The sequence below is a fragment of the Pangasianodon hypophthalmus genome, chromosome 25, assembly GCF_027358585.1.
Source record: "Pangasianodon hypophthalmus isolate fPanHyp1 chromosome 25, fPanHyp1.pri, whole genome shotgun sequence".
NCBI lineage: Eukaryota > Metazoa > Chordata > Actinopteri > Siluriformes > Pangasiidae > Pangasianodon > Pangasianodon hypophthalmus.
Genome location: NC_069734.1, coordinates 5584302 through 5601289, shown reverse-complemented (window position 1 = coordinate 5601289; position 16988 = coordinate 5584302). Strand labels below are relative to the sequence as shown.

Below are 16988 nucleotides of genomic sequence, written 5' to 3'. Positions count from 1 at the left end.
CTCTTGATCTGTATCTGTATGCTTTTATCTGCTGACATATGATAATGGGTAACTGAGTAATTTCATGAATCAACATGTGTACAGGTTTTCCTATTAAGGTGGTCGGTGAGTGTATAATATAGTGTGTCCAAACATTTGACTATATATATATATATATATAATCTTTTTCGTCCATATCATTACAATCCTGAATATTCACTAAAAATGATCTTTTCATGTTAGCACATACATTTCACTTCTTGGGTAGTTTATTACAGTGACGAGGACGCGCACAGCTAGGTCACGTGATCTGTCACATGAGCAGCTCTCTTCCTCTGCAGTCTGGCCCGCGCGCGCACACGCACACACACTTGCCTTCCTGAGGATTTAATATCCTGTATCCTGATAGATAAAAAATATTCAACATGCCGTTTTCGGAGTTATATTTTAACGTGGATAATGGCTATTTGGAAGGGCTGGTGAGAGGTTTTAAGGCTGGAATCCTCACTCAGGGCGATTATCTGAACCTGGTTCAGTGTGAAACACTGGAAGGTGAGCCTTCATGATTTCTTTGCTAGCTCTCCGACCTTCATACAAGTCAATATTTCTCTCCAAGTTTTCCTTTATTTAGTATCGTACATTTTTACACTTTTGCAGGAGGTTAAGACTCCTAGCTAGCTGCTTTACTTAAAGTACATCGCTAGCCAGATAGCTACACAGCTATTTGACGAGCTAGCATAAAACAGTTTAAAAGCTAGCTAATGTAATCCTGCTGTCAAACACATTAGGCTTTCAGGTTCAAATTTTTGGAGTTGTGTAAATATAAAAAAACAAAAACAAACCAAGAACATTTCTGCATTCAGCACCGCAGAGTCTTTAGATAGCTAACTAGCTAGCTAGTAAACCATTGCTATGTCTGACATCTGGCTAGCTTGCTAGCGCGTCTTATTTACTTCGTTTATTTGACATTATTCTACCTGTTAGATAAATATTAAGGCCGGCTATTTTCTGACAGCTGTTCACACGCAAACCTAGGTGTAAAATATTTCACTTTATCTTGTGACTTGTATTGCGGAAATACAACCCTGATATGTACAGCGTTACTCACTGGTCATGTGATGTAGCTATGCTAAGTGGTACAGTTTACATAGCAGTGGCGTTGATGTGGCCTGAAATCCTCAGTAACTCATTTATATCTGTTAACAGCTCAAATTTATATTCAGGGCGAGATTATTTTTTAGTTAAACACATGTAAAAATGTTTGATAGCCATCGTGGTGCACTACAAACAGGATTTATGTTTCACCATAACTGATGTTTTCTGCATTTGTCTGAGTCACAGGGATTTTCAGCTTCTTAGTTTGAGGAACTGGAATCAGTTCTGTCACAATCTTGGAAAAAAAAAAAAAAAAAGAAACATCTGCAAGTCGTCTGACCATTCTCTCTGAAAATGGAAATAAGTTTTAACACCACTGCCATGCACCAAAGACTTGCCTAGTTGTCTACGGCTGCATCTATATCAGTACTGGTGTTGGGTATCAGTCCAGTACTGTGCTCAGTTATTTGCCTAAAATTGCTCTGATACCAGCATCCAGTACCACGTGATACTATGTGATGTCAATCTAGTGTACATTGTTGCACAAATGAACAAATTACACAAAATGTCAGAGATATGAAAGTATTTCATGATCGATGATGGCAGCCTGCAAACTCTGTTCTGTGAATATATCTTCCTACAGTACAAGTTGTAGTTTTTTCGGCTGCTTCTTTTAGGGGTTGTCACAACGGATCATTGCTCCGCTTATTTCATTTGGCACAGTTTTTACGTCGGATGCCCTTCCTTACACAACCCTCCCCAGTTTTATCCGGGCTTGGGACCGGCACTGGGAGTTTACTGTCATGTGCACCCCCAGTGGCTGGGGTTGGTCCCTTAGGCAGGAATCGAACCTGGGCCTCACTAGTCCTCCAGGGACCTACAGTACAATTAACTGGATGAGACATTTCAACCTTTTTAAACAGTGTCTTTAATAGACAGCATGAAGGCAGGCACCCTGAGCGTGCAGAGCAGTATCAGCGAGCGTAGTCATTAAAAATGAGAGCAAGATGCCATGAATTGCACCCACACAAAGTTATTTGGAAGTGTGGAGCAGAGAAATATACAGAGACCCTGTCGCATGTGGGAGCACTTCAATTCTGCGAGCACTGAGTGGTCTGATTACAAGTGGACAGCTGCGACGCATAGCCATTCGCACCTGCCGTTATCAGTTCATATCCTGTGACTACTTGTGTTCAGATTTTTTACATAATTTCTGCAGGAATCTCAGCCTTCCGCTGCAGATGAGACAATCAAAGATGCTAAAAAAAGACGCCGGTTTAATTTTGGCTGTTTTAGCCACAACACCCCGTGGAATGCTATGGCTGCACACAAGAAGGGCAGCAGAGAGTTGTCATTAGTGGATAGAGCAGATTTATTATCAGTTCAGCATGATTTCCAAACAGTTTCGCAATGATTTCCAGCTAGGGCAATGATGCAGACGATCAGATGGCCCTTTGTTGAGTCTGGGACGCATTGAGACACATTCCTGTTCACACTGCAAATGTGATATGGCCATGTGCATCCCAGACCACTTTCGAATGTAGTTTGAGTGATCAGATTGCAGTGTGGTTTCCAGATGCATTTGACCCTGTTTACACCTGTACTTGGTGCCGTCTACTTACAATCGGCTCACCAAGGACACATGTTAATGCCAGGTGTGAATGGGGCCTGAGACATGTGCTCTTCCTTTCCTCTTGGTCACCAGGGTCTACATATAGCTCACGAATCAGAGTACAGTTCACAGGACCTTGCACTCATTTTTAATGACCATGCTCAGTGATACTGTTCTGCACGCTTGGATAGGCCACCTTCGTGCTCTCCATTAAAGACACTGTTTAAACGCCATTACATCTTAAACATAAAACTCAGCATGAGGAGTTCATCATATGCTAGTAGCATATGGCACCAACCAACACAAACAGAGCTAATAAAATATAAGCAATCAGGGTATGATTTTATTAAAGTAGGGTATTCATTTCAGTATTGGGATTGGTGTTAAGTACCAAAAACTACTCGTATTTGGCTTGAAAATAATTGAATTTGTGCTGCTTCAGTTTGTGGCCTTTGTCTTCTCCTCAGATCTGAAGCTTCACCTGCAGAGCACAGATTATGGAAGCTTTCTGGCCAATGAAGCATCTCCCCTCACCGTATCGGTCATCGATGACAAGCTGAAGGAGAAGATGGTGGTGGAGTTCCGCCACATGAGGAACCAGTCGTATGAGCCTTTGGCCAGCTTCATGGATTTCATCACGTAAATAATTCACAACATTAGTTCTTGGATTTAGCTGAGTAAAATTTACAAGCAAATTATTTAATAAGGTTATTCAGCTTTTATTAGACCCTCTTTCACACACAAATCCCCTGGACAATACTGGTACCTTTATCTGTAATGTTCAGGCTTTGACACAATATATTATGTATAGTAAATCAGTAGATTTGGAGGAATTCAAATTTTAATGCTTGTTCATCACCAGTGTGACCACTAATTTAAAGACTTTTCTCTTCTTGTTGTTCTTTGCTAACATTAGGGTTTTCCCTCTTGTTGTGAATATGCCAATTACGTGTTAATATCAGGAAGCAGGGTTTCATTTAGTGGCTCTATTGTTAGTGAGCTATAAGAAGAACTCTAATGTCCTGAAAAACCTGTGTAAAAGCTGTGTTGTGCTCTTGTTATTGCAGGTACAGCTACATGATTGATAATGTCATCCTCCTGATCACGGGCACGCTGCACCAGAGGGCGATCTCAGAGCTGGTGCCTAAATGCCACCCGCTGGGCAGCTTTGAGCAGATGGAGGCCGTCAACATTGCCCAGACCCCTGCTGAGCTCTACAACGCCATCCTGGTTGATACACCACTGGGTGAGAAATTAACTTGATAGGTTGGCCTGGTGGCTTAGCAGTTTTAGGGCTCTATAATTTATTTTTTTTCCTTAAATTCTGCAATATTGAATTTACCATAAAAAAAAAAAACTGTGATTAATGATTTAATCATCCAGAACTGATTAATTGATTCAGTGTAGGCTTTTTAGGTCACAATGTTCATCAGTTTTTCTCTTTTGGCCAAAATTTATTGGTGCAATCCCTAATTAACATAGTTAACTGATGTTAACTTTATTCATGTTTAATGTTAACTAAGTGAAACACATCAGTTAAAATTCAAAACACTCGCGAGAGTTCAAAACACCTGCGCAACTCATCCCAGATTAATTTGTCTATTTGCTTGTCTGCCGTTCTTATTGAGGAGAAAAACACTGCTGTTTTTGAGTAGGAACTCATAGCAGTGTACTCCAGTGTTAAATTGTGGCACTCCTATGCAACATGCCTCAAGGTTGGCAGGATTGGTAATATAAGTTAGATTTAGAGAGTTGTTATTTAGTGTTTACATTACAGAGGTTGCAGACAGCAGGGTACGCAATCAACAACATGTAGTGCAAAAATTGAGAGGGACAAAGATAATGTAATCATCGTAAACATCACTGGATATCGTGGCAGTGTAATGTCATGTAGCGACGTTATAAAATCAATATATCGCATGAGCCTTCTTCACTGTGCAGCAAATCTTTATCAGACATTACACCATGTTTGTAGTTTCAAATTTTTCACATTCGTGCATGTAATAGTGTTTCATTGAAGGGACTGTGTGTGAAATGGCAATGCACTTTGTTTTGAGCAAGTGGCTAATTTACAGCCATGGCTGTATCTGAGTGAGCTAGGTGCTTTTTTAGTACAAGCATTTATAGTACATTTATAGTACAAAAATTGCACTACATTACTCACTCATCTGTCTTGTTTCAGCTGCTTTCTTCCAGGATTGCATCTCAGAGCAGGATCTTGATGAGATGAACATTGAGATCATCCGTAACACCCTGTACAAGGTGACAACCACAGCTCACTTCCCAGGGAGAATCTTTAAATTTGATTAATAAGCACGAAATGAAGAGAACTATTACAGTGGATGACAAATTTTTTTTCTTTTGTGCTTCTCCAGGCTTATCTTGAGGCCTTTTATAAGTTCTGCACCAATCTAGGTGGGACCACAGCAGACACAATGTGCCCTATTCTGGAAGTGAGTAAGCCTTTGCCATAGTGCATGTTAAAAACTGTCAGAAGGTGTTGACTCATTTTCTGTAACAGCAGTAATGACAATTGTGCCTGCTGCAAGGCCACTCGCAGGGTTTATTCATAGGTTAACATGTCTGTAGTGACAACTTACACAGGGACGTGTATGGGGGACTTCACAAAAATGTGTCATTGTTGACTGTGAGCATTTTTGAAGCAGTCTCCAGTGTCAGTGCTTTGTAACAGTAAGAGCTAAAGCTACAGGTTTCCCTGTTCTCCCCCACAGGAAAGTCTTCAGGACAAGAGGGTATTGCAGTTTCTCTGTAACAGCTTTCCTATCTTTAAGAAAGAGGAAAGCAGAGAGGCTGGTGAGGGAATGAGTGATTATAGCTGTAGGCGATAAAAAGGAATTAACTTGTTTTATAGACATTCCATAAAAAAAAGCTATAAACTGAATATTGATGTGATATGACATGACTTTTTAATAATTTTAACAATTGTTATTGTTGACACCAATACCCAATACCCATATTGTTGGGCAATAGATGGGTATAAGAAAACGGAAAAATAATGCTCATCCTTCAGTGCATTCCATCTCTGTTCTGCTAGAATGATGATGCCTTACCACTGTATGTATTCTAAGTGTGTTTTCTCAATCAGTTTGAGGCAGACCGGAGGGCCTTTATAATCACCATCAACTCATTTGGGACAGAGTTATCTAAAGAGGACCGGGCTAAACTCTTCCCTCACTGTGGAAAGCTTTACCCAGAAGGCCTAGCACAGCTGGCACGGGCTGACGACTACGAGCAGGTCAAAGCTGTTGCTGACTACTACCCTGTAAGTTCTCACAGAACACCGGCACAAATGTAGGATATAAAAAGTGATTGATTTTAACTTTCTCAGTTTACATGAATCAGTACGAGTGGTCCGATGTAAATTGATTAAAACGAATGCTTTGCGTTTTCATCTGCGGCTCCATGCCTAAGTCCTCTATGTGGAATTTAGAAAATGTAGTCAAGGCATCTTGACAGAAAATTGCTGGGAAAATATTTAAATATTACTTTAATAAAACATTAATGTGCCTTTAATAGATCACATTAACGTCTAGATGCCTTTACACTACCATTTCCCAATTCTGGCCAGTTTGAGTAATAAATCTAGAATCCAACTTCCTAGCGACTCGTCTTTTTTTTTTTTTTTTTTTTTAAAAAGCTGCAAGGAACACTTTGATGTGTTTAAAGAAACACGTGACATGGCCGCATTACGCCAACCGCATCTTTACTGTGTTTTAATTTTTTTTCAGGAATACAAGCTTCTGTTTGAGGGTGCTGGGAGTAACCCAGGCGATAAAACGCTGGAGGATCGCTTCTTTGAGCACGAGGTGAGCATGATCATGGGAGAGGACAGAGGAGACAATGAGCTTAGTGAGAATAGAGAGGACCAAAAAGACCACAGTGTTTGCTTCTGGCATTGAGTTATGTAACACTATTGACCTTAGTAATTAGAATATGCACTGTTGTGGAACTAAATTGTAACCGCCTAAGAAATAATCATAAACTGCCCTTGTAGTGTTGCATGGCAAACAGCAGGTTGAAAGTCTGTTTCTCTCTACTAATGAAGCCCACATGTCTGTACTTTGTGCAGGTGAAGCTGAACAAACTGGCCTTCCTTAACCAGTTCCACTTCAGTGTGTTCTACGCTTATGTGAAGCTGAAGGAGCAGGAATGCCGTAACATCGTGTGGATTGCAGAGTGTATCGCGCAGAGGCACCGCGCTAAGATCGACAACTATATCCCCATTTTCTAATGTTAGACCCTCTCATTAACTCTTGTCTGAAATTGTCGTTCACACCCTGTTATTTATAAGTGCTGTATATTTTGAATCATTTCTGTAATATCTAATGGTGTATGTTTGTCTAGAAGTCCAACTTTCAGGCAACAGCTTTCTCTGGTTGAGATTTATCAATGTTTACAGCTTGCCTTGGAGAGAATCATCCTTGGTGGTTCAGTTAAAGTGTTGAACACTTTAATATGGTACTTAGGGATCAAAGTAGCATTAATCATGTGACACGCCAACATTTTGTTGTAGCTGCCGTGTCTAATGTCTATATTGTCCAACCAGACTAACATCTACTCTCTGACATCCTGGTCCTGGCACATCACTATGGATAAAGCAAAAGAGTGTAATTAGACATTTTACAGACTTTAGGACTGCATGATTGATTGAGTCAAACATTCCATTATTTTAACATGTCTGTACATCCATAGCTTATTATACTACATCACTTTTAATTTCTGAAAGTTTCCAAATTAAACCTTGCTGTACAGACATGTCGCTTTCCCTTTGTAAAGCAAATTCCATCGCAGTCATTTCTTAACCTTATCCAGTGGTAATGAGTATTAAGAAAGCATTGGTGGAAAAAAAATCTGAACATGAAGTTTTATGATAGAAACATACTTAAGTGGAAAAGTGTTGCTTTTTCTTGTGTATGAACGCTCTGTGTCGAAGCTGATGTGAATTGAACTCTTCTGTTTTTGTAAATTAGTGTTGACTAACTTATGGTGTAGATCAGATTTTATCAACGAGAGCCAAATGTGAAAGGTCAGACCTATATAAGAATATGATTTGAATATGATTTAAATATGACCTCGCATTCAGGTATCCCGTGCTGTAAAAATTGTATCGTATTTCTGTAGTCTTGCTTTTGTTTTGTGTTGGAGAGAAATATATGGAATCTGTGTCTAAATCTGTCAGTGGATTTATTTATTAAACACAGGTAGGACGTGGTGTTAAATGTTTATTTACTAAAAGTACCCAGCCACATTATAAGTTTTTGTAATTCTGTTTAAAAAAAAAAAAAATTTTTTAAATTTCCCATACACAAGCACTTTCATAGATGAAATTTTCTGAGCCTTCAGCAGGGGGCGCTAATGGCCCAGTCATATTTTGTAGTGTGGTTTTGCAGATACAGATGCAACTATGCAGGTACATTATGAGGTGCCTACATTTTTTTTTTTTACTTTATCATTTCACTTTTTACTTATTTGGCACACGTTTTGATCCAAAAAGACTTATGGTTGAGATTATTGAGGTCATGGGCCATGCTGAAGAGATGATCATTAGGGATGGTATAACTTGAGTTTAACCTGCAGCCCACACAACAAAAGTATGTCTTTTGTATGACCAAAAAGCTGTCTCTCTATCCACCTGTCTCTCTCCACTTCATGGATAAAAGGGCAGAACTCCTGCACAACATTTTACACCATAACAAATGAACAGCAAGCAGTGGAATGAAATTACTGAGATGGAATTACTCAATAATTGTTTCAGTTAGCTGCACTCCATAAATACTAAGAAATGCTGTATGGTTTGTGGTGAAATGAAATATTTTCAAATTATTTCTCCATACTGTTACAGAATATCACAAAGAGTATTCCCAAATATTGTGTTGTTATTTGAAGGCAGCATTGCCCACCTCTACTGGTCATAGCAGGTGAACATGTACAGAATTTTCATGCAGATGTCATTTCACTTTCAGGTTGTTTTCTATCCCCTTTACACACTAAAACAAACTTATCAAGCTCAAATCCAGGAAAGAGATGTGTGTTTAGCCCCTATTCTAAAGCACCAAATTTAGCCCATGATGAGTTGAATCAAATAGTAAAATGCTAAACTAGGAAGTTCTGGAGTCTTGGCACCCAGCGCTAAAACATTTAAGCATTATGTGCTCTGGGTTGATGAGTTGTTTGAGGGTAGACAGAGTAACACCACCAAACTGTGTAACCAGTAATAACTGATCTGCAGGGAAAAAGGACAATCTCAGAGTTAACCCAAGTTCATTCACCTCTAGCACACACACACAGCTGACATTCCTCGAAAGTATTTTTATCTTTTACCTCTGCATATGACATTTATGACTATTAAGATTTATGCCATGATAACTGGTGATAAATGGAAATTTATCATCGGTTGTTACAGGTTGTTACAGTTGTTACATGTTACAGTGCATTCTCTTATCATAGAATAGCATATGTTTAAAAAATAGTTTCTATGTTGGGTGGATACCTGTTCATAAATGTGTGATATTACTATTTTATTACTATTTTATTGCACATTTATGGAAAAACTATTTGTATGAAACCTGACCTGAGCCATATTGTACTGGGTTACTTAGAAAATGGACATCAACAAAGAACAGCAATGAAACCCAATCTTGTGAGTGACATAATCACAACTGCAAGCCTTCAAATGTGGCATGTTCTCTTTAAAGAGTGAGCTGTTAAAACAGAAAAGAACACTTTGTGCTAGTGCAGGATCAAAAGCTTATCAAGCAAGTCAGCAAACCAAAGCCTGTGTCTCACAAGACATTTTTCTATAACACTTCATTTTAGGTAGACCAAAATTGCTTTGAATAAAGCTTTGAATACACAGCCTTAACAGTGGGATATTTGTAATTTGCGTTTCCAGTGCTAAACATTTAAGGTCCCATTCACTGTTCTCTAATTAGAGCCAGTATTTTTTTGCATTTCAGCACAATGGCTTTCCTTTTCTCCTGGATTACAAATCCCCATAATTACTGGTGGGAGAAAAATGTGAAGATGACTCACAGAGAAGCCTTTAGTTTTTCTGCTGATGTCGGGAAACATTGTTCCTAACTTCCCATCCGAGCATCCAACTCCTCAGAGCCATATGTAGTACATGAGAGAAACTCTCTAATTAGTTGTGTGTAAAGTATGGGTGGCTGAGTCACTGCTGATCATTAAAAATCCACAATTCTAAAGAAGGCAAGTAAGCATGAGCATCATGCTGAATCTGGATTTAGTCAGCACTGCATGAAGTGTAATTTACACATAAACAGCTTTAGATTAATAAAAAAAACACACAGACAGACTCTATACTTTCTGTTTGTTAGATGAGAGGCTAAAATCTAATACCCATCAGTGGCATTGCAAATATCAGGAGTGAGCAATGCATTATTTAATGAGGTGGGGCAAACTATTGTACACACACTTAAAGGCAGCTGCATTCATGATTTTTTACTTCTATTTTAAGTCTGTATTGCTGTACTGTGTTCATGCTGTGTTTCCTAAGAATAAAACACATTAAACGTACAGTTCTGTCATTTGTCCTTTTGTGAACTTTATACTTTGTTTGGACAATGTGTGCTTAGTCAGTCTACTTTTAGTTACAGTTTGAAGAAATATCTAGAGTAGGATAAATTATCTACTTTGTTAATAATAATTATTGCAACTATTTCACATGTGCTTTCTCAATAACATGTGTCAGCAAAGGCCAAATCTAGGGGGTTTGTGTGTATAATCACCTGACATATCACTGATAGGATGCATGAATCTACAGTCTGGTCTAGAAAGAAATCAGCCCCAGTCTCACTTCTTCATACCGTTCTGTGTACCGTTCTGGTGCTGTTGTGCTTGATTCCACAAAAATCCAAAATAATCTGCCTCAGAACATTGGTTAACACTAAATAATCTGACACACACACACACACACACACACACACACACACATATATATATATATATATATATATATATATATATATATATATATATATATATATATATATATATATATACATATATGCCAAAAAAAAAAAAAAAATGAAACCTTATGTGTTTTTTTTAATCTTATCTTTGTAATGCTGAGTAGATTAACCTTGCTAGCACATTTACACCAGCTGCCCCTCTTTGCACATCTGTAGGCCTTCTGCATGTTAAATAGTTCTTACTAGACCTTAGAGATTTAACTGGTATTTACAGAGAGGATTGAAGTTCAGTTCACCCTTCACCTCAGTGGAATTTATAGTTCACCAGATACTAAGCTGTAAAATAGGAACACACTGTACAGACCAATTGGACACACACTAACCTTGTGTAAAGAAAATAGAAGCTTATTTGGCAGCCAGACCATTAATAAATGTGAGGCCCATAAAAGAACCTTGGCTGTGCTTGGACATACTTACGTACTACAATCTATTCTTCATAATAGTATGCAGTGTGCAATAATTATCACTTAGCATACAGTTCACTTTACCTCAGAATTATGTTGTACTGCTTTCATTTTTTTTTAGAGCTAGTGTCAAATATTTTTTAATAAATCAAGTACTGTATGAATCAAGTACTAAGCCATTACAGTCAGTTAGGAATTAACAAGCCTTGGAGGAAAAACTATTAATATTAAACTTTTAATTTGTTAATAATTGACAAAAGACACAAACTACAAGACTAACAAGCTCCCAAGAGCTTATCCATTGCTAGTAGTTGTGAATTAGCATTAGCCAGTTCACAAAAGCAATAAATTAGCTAGGGTACATATATTTTGGATTACATTTAGATGAAAACATATTCCTATATAGACCAACATCTTTACGTGTAGCTGCCTTTGCTGTAGTTTTCAGTTTTTATTTTTAAAATGAAATGACTGCATTGCATTGTGAGATCCATGCCATGAAGATACACTATATGGCTAAAAGTAAGTGGACACCAGACCATCACACCCATATGTGAGTCTTCCCCAAACTGTTGTCACAAAGTTGGAAGCACACAATTGTCTAAAATCTTTTTGTATGCTGTAGCATTACAATTTCTCTTCACTTGAACTAAAGGGCCCAAACTTGTTCCAACATGACATTGCCCCTGTGCACAAAGCGAGCTCCATAAAGACATGGTTTGCCAAGGTTGGTGTAGAAGAGCTCGAGTGTCCTGCACAGAGCCCTGACCTCCTGAACACCTTTGGGATGAACTGGAACGCTGACTCTGCACCACGCCTTCTCCATGACATCAGTGCCTGACCTCACTAATGCTCTTATGGCTTAATGAGCACAAAATCCCATAGGCATGGTCCAAAATCTAGTGAAAAGCCTTCCCAGAAGCGTGATTCAGAACTGTTCGCGGGAACACTGGGAGTGAGGCAGGAATACACCGTGGATGGGATGCCAGATCATTGCAGGGCACCATGCACACGCCCTCTAGGAGATGGGAGGAACCCAGTGTTACTGATGTACACCTTAGTCTTAATGTATAAAGGACTGCAGTGCTAATCTTCTACAACACTGCCTGATTCCACTAAGAAGCTTCATTTCCTCTGAGAATTAAGTTACCTAAAGTGCTTCATATGCACTGACTCATAGGACTTATTCTTGTGCAAGGAGATAGTAGCAAATGTCAGACACTGGAAAATATTCTGACCATCTGGTGATGTTTCGCTCAATCCTAATGCTACCATGCTACAATTTCCTGTGTATCTTTTCCATCCAGCAGGTGGGAGGAGGATAAAAGCAGATGTTGTTATAACTTAAAATAATTTGTCAGTTACTTGTCCATAGTTTATCAAGCCTCAAATCTGGGTTCACCTTCTTTCTCCCATTCTTATTTCTTATTTCTAGTTTTCACAAAGGCTCCTAGATTTATTCCATTTCATGCCCTGTTGTCCCTTCTATACCCCCATTCCTCACCCTATCTCATAGCTTGACAAATTCCCCATTGGTGTCACTTAGCTTAGGTAAGATCCCACTCAGTGGTCTGACTTTCAACAAGCCCGCATAACCCAGGCTGAGTCGAACATGGGACAGGAATGTAGCAAACAATCAAAGGCAAACAAGCAAATGAAGAGGACACCATGTTTTCAAAACATGTGTCTGTAGGTTAATTAGAGACAAGAAGTTTCCATTGAGCAGAAATACTTGGCTTCAGCACCACAAGCCCTGCTGATGACCGTGTAAACAAAGCAGTCTCCTCATTCTCTCAGTGAGCACAGCATATGAAGATGTGTTGAAAAGACAAAGAGCACAATAATAATCAATCTGACCATGTTGTGTGGAAAATATAACACACATAACATCAGGTTTTCTAAACCAGTAACCAGCTTGGTCTGCAGAGAAGCACAACCAATAGGCAATTTTCTAGAAACTAATATCTAAATCTGCTCTAAATTGTGACTTGTCTGTCTGGTTTTAGACATACCTTTGTTTAACTGCGTTCAATACAGCAGGTGTGGTTCCCATTACAGTGTGTGAGGTGTGCGCAAAGGAGCTAAAATTGTTAGCAGGGTTTCCAGGTTTCGGCAAAACCTCCAGCCTGACTAAATCTTAAAAACCACAAAAAAGATCTGAAACCAGCCCAAAAAATCCAGCACTGGAAAAGAGAAAAGGTCACTGCCTTGCACAGACATTTCTGATATACAGATATTATCCACTACATAATACCCATTTCCCTCTCCCAATCTTTAAATACACAGTATTTTACTATAGAAACAATTCTGTACATTACGGGCTCACTATATGCACTTACACATCTTATAGTTCATTTCAATTATATGCTATAAAACAAGATTTTGGAGCCCACAGAGAATTTTGGCTTAAAAGCTGTGACCCTGGCAACCATGTCATTAGTCATATCCGCTGCTCCAGTGCTCCACCAATGAAAATGTTTATAAAGCGAGTATGGGGCAGCATGATTCTCGCCCAAATGGGCCTATGTTAGCGCTTGTTGTATTTTTGACCACTAGGTGGACTGGGCTAGCTAATTATTTCTTTTATAAAAAACAAATCTGGAGGTGCAGAATCTGGCTAATTCAATTACATATTCAATATTGAGAGATATTTCAAGCCCTCTTTCTGGAACAGACCCCTTTTTGTAAGGTTCATTATACCTTGATTATTCCATTTGTACATATGGTATGTACAAAATGCATAAAAATATTTAAAAAGCACATATTCAAAAAGCTGGGAAATTGCCCATTTATTTTTGTCTGCCCTTCAAACTGTTCCCTTGATAATAAATAATAAAATAAAGCTCTCAAATCACATCATGGAAATACACAACTTGACAGTCCTCAGTTTTCCTGGAAAGCTGTCCTTTTGTGGTCTTGGATCTATCTCACTAGAGTGAACATGACAGGTGGTCAAATAATTTTCCATCAGCTCAGCTTCACAACTTGCTTTGAGTAGTCACAGGTTTAGATTACTCTAAATGTCCTGGTGTAGCAGAAGGCCTTGTACAGGATTCCCAGCATCTGTTGAGCTGTGACAATGTGCAGTCCTGCTCTGTGTGAAGCGTCAGATAAAGTGTTCTTGCAAGTGTTTGGCAATGGGAGATACTAAACCTGATCTCATGAGAAATTTGCATGAATTTGGACAAGTGGTTGAACTTCATAACATTTTATATGAATGAAGTCGTAAAAAAGGGGTACAAATGCTAACCCTGCTTCTAATCCTAAGCTTAAACGTTGAAACTTTTCATACAAATTGGGTTGTTATGAATTGTTACTTCACTGTCGGGATAGGCGATGCCGTTGATTTTCTTTTTGAACCAATACCAAGTAATACTAAGACATATCCTGATATGAGTATCAAAACTTCTGGAAACTTGCAACTTCCACTGTGAGAATTTGCAAACATGGATAATAAAAATTCTGAAATAAGTAAATCGATAATGTTTTTGCCTTCCTTTCAAGGTTCACCATGGTTAAAGAGTGGTTTGCTGTCAGCTTAAACCAGTATGGCCATTCTCCTCTGACCTTTCTCATTAGCAAGGTGTTTTTGGCCGTTCATTGGATGTTTTTTGTTTCTTGCACAAAGTAAGTTTATCGGGCATCAACAACCTATCGGGCATCGACAACCATGCCATCATGTCAGCCACTCCTTCTCTTTTAGTCTTTCCTAGCATTAACCCACTGAGGTGTGTTACGCCACTTATGACATGAACGATCATGACTTTTTGTTTAACAGTTTGGAAATCATTTGGTGTAAAGACTTACTTTAAATAATGTCTTGAAGAAGAAACACATAGCTTTCCAACAGTCTTAGCTTCAGTGTTTTGCAGTGAAAAACATATATTTTGGTTGTTTTGGTTAACTGGACAAACAAGCACTATGCTGAGCACTATGCTGTTATATTTTAATTTATCTGTTGTTCAATTTCCAAGCTGGACATTAGTGAAACTATATAAAAAAATACTATTTAAAAAAAATTATATATATATAAGTATATATATATATATATATATATATATATATATATATATACACACACACACACACATATATATATATATACATCTGTTTTACTAACTTTCAAAAACAATAGCTTATATATATATACATATATATATATATATATATATATATATATATATATATATATATATATATATTAAGCTATTGTTTTTGAAAGTTAGTAAAACAGATGTAGATTTCTAAGGGTTAAGATTGATAACCCTGAAGATGGTGGGTCTGATAACATGCTGAAGTAATAAAGTATAAAACAGAGCTTGCAGATGGCCCATTTTCAGCTGTGTGACCCCTGCTTTGAGGTGAAGTTGGAACACACTGCAATGTTTCATTATTTTATTTCTACAGCAGTTATCATGCTTCTGGACATATGTATTTCTACAGTTCCAACAGAGCTGATGTGACTAATCAAACAGACTGATTAGAATTATGTAGAAGGTACATTTTCCAGAAACAGGGCAGGTGACAACTGGTCTGCATCGCTACATGGTGCAATCTGTTGCCCTTTACTCTGTTTTATTTTTTTTTTTTACTTGCTACATCTTTGTTTTGATTCCTCCTTTTTCTTTGCTTAACCTCTGTGGTTTGGCTAAGATTGGCTAAACATGTACATCCTTGTTCTCACTCCTGCACAGCTGGTCTGAAATTACAAATCTTGGACAGATATCCTGGAAACATTTGTTCTTCTGAGTGGGTGATTTGGAATCAAGCTAAAACAATGTGTCCACTATTGTCCTTCAATTTTGTTATCCTAGCAGCATTGTTGCAGAACATCTTGCATAATGCTACACAAGAGAGAATTTGACAGATTTTTTTTCACAAGTGAGGAAAATTGTGATTGATGTTTGAACATAAGGAGATCATGAATGTGCAAAAGCTTTGATTGTACATCATTATGTCCCACTGTTTACAGTAGGAGCCCTAGTTTGCGAGCATGTGTGGCACAGTCACATGCTTATAAACTCCTCTTCTATACTCAGCTCACACCATGCGGAGGTACTTGGCTACAGCTGTGGCCTGCTGTTGGTTGGAGGGAAACTGGAGTGGGATTGATCAAAGAAGCAGGCTTCACAGGGATGCATGGATTCAGAAAGACGGGGCAAAGACATGTGGTTCAGACCAGTCATGCTTAGAAAGGTTCCCTCAATGTATATGTGACAAATGAATGCTTATTCTTCTTTTACTTCCTCAATCGAAATCCTGGTATTAAGATGAAATATAACAGAGGAGAAAAAAAACTTTGATCCCAAAGCATACTGAATGATACCAAGATGTATGTCACTTGGACTGCATATTTCCTAACTAACAGTGATAAACTGAAATCTTTAACTGATTCTTGAGATAAAGGCCATGCCTGAAATCCCATGCCTGTTCTCCACTCTTTAATCCAGCCCAAATTATTCTTTTTAGCAGTTTTTTGTTCCTTTTCTATAGACTTGAAATTGACCATGTGTGTCTTCACATCTGCAAATTGCAGATGGGACTGGACTGACATTGGCCTGCAATTTACTTTGTGAAGGCCAAAACGAATGTTTTTCATTCACCATGTTTTTGAAGTTTGAAAAAGGCCTATCAGTATTTTTAGGTAGCACAGAAACTCTACAGAAGCTAGCACTCTTATCTTCTGAGCTCTTAAGAACAAAATGTATTGCCTAGTGGAAATAATTTATCTGATCACCAGTTTCCAGGCTTCTGTCATTTTAATTTAAGGGCTGCTTTTTCCTGGAGAGTCAGACAAAGTACCACAGAGGAAAGCTTAGTTTCGATATAGTCCTAGAGCTCTGTTCATGTTACATAAGCACTGTTCACCCTTTCAATGTTGACATG

General features: G+C 38.3%; 1 protein-coding gene across 1 annotated transcript; it reads left to right on the top strand.

Annotated features, from left to right (window-relative positions):
• Positions 1-299: 299 nt before the first annotated feature.
• On the top strand, positions 300-7878 carry atp6v0d1 (ATPase H+ transporting V0 subunit d1). Its single transcript, XM_026937656.3, has 8 exons — positions 300-531; positions 3154-3325; positions 3754-3932; positions 4869-4948; positions 5062-5139; positions 5793-5969; positions 6436-6513; positions 6777-7878. The coding sequence occupies exons 1-8, from the start codon at positions 405-407 to the stop codon at positions 6936-6938; spliced, it is 1053 nt and encodes a 350-aa protein (XP_026793457.1). The 5' UTR covers positions 300-404; the 3' UTR covers positions 6939-7878.
• The last annotated feature ends 9110 nt before the right edge of the window (positions 7879-16988 follow it).

What these genes read in the sequence shown, in the direction of transcription:
- atp6v0d1 (XM_026937656.3), top strand. Translation starts at nt 405, where the DNA reads ATGCCGTTTTCGGAGTTATATTTTAACGTGGATAATGGCTATTTGGAA. An exon ending in TCAGTGTGAAACACTGGAAG is followed by an intron (nt 532 to 3,153) that starts GTGAGCCTTCAT and finishes TCTTCTCCTCAG; the next exon opens with ATCTGAAGCTTCACCTGCAG. An exon ending in TCCGTAACACCCTGTACAAG is followed by an intron (nt 4,949 to 5,061) that starts GTGACAACCACA and finishes GTGCTTCTCCAG; the next exon opens with GCTTATCTTGAGGCCTTTTA.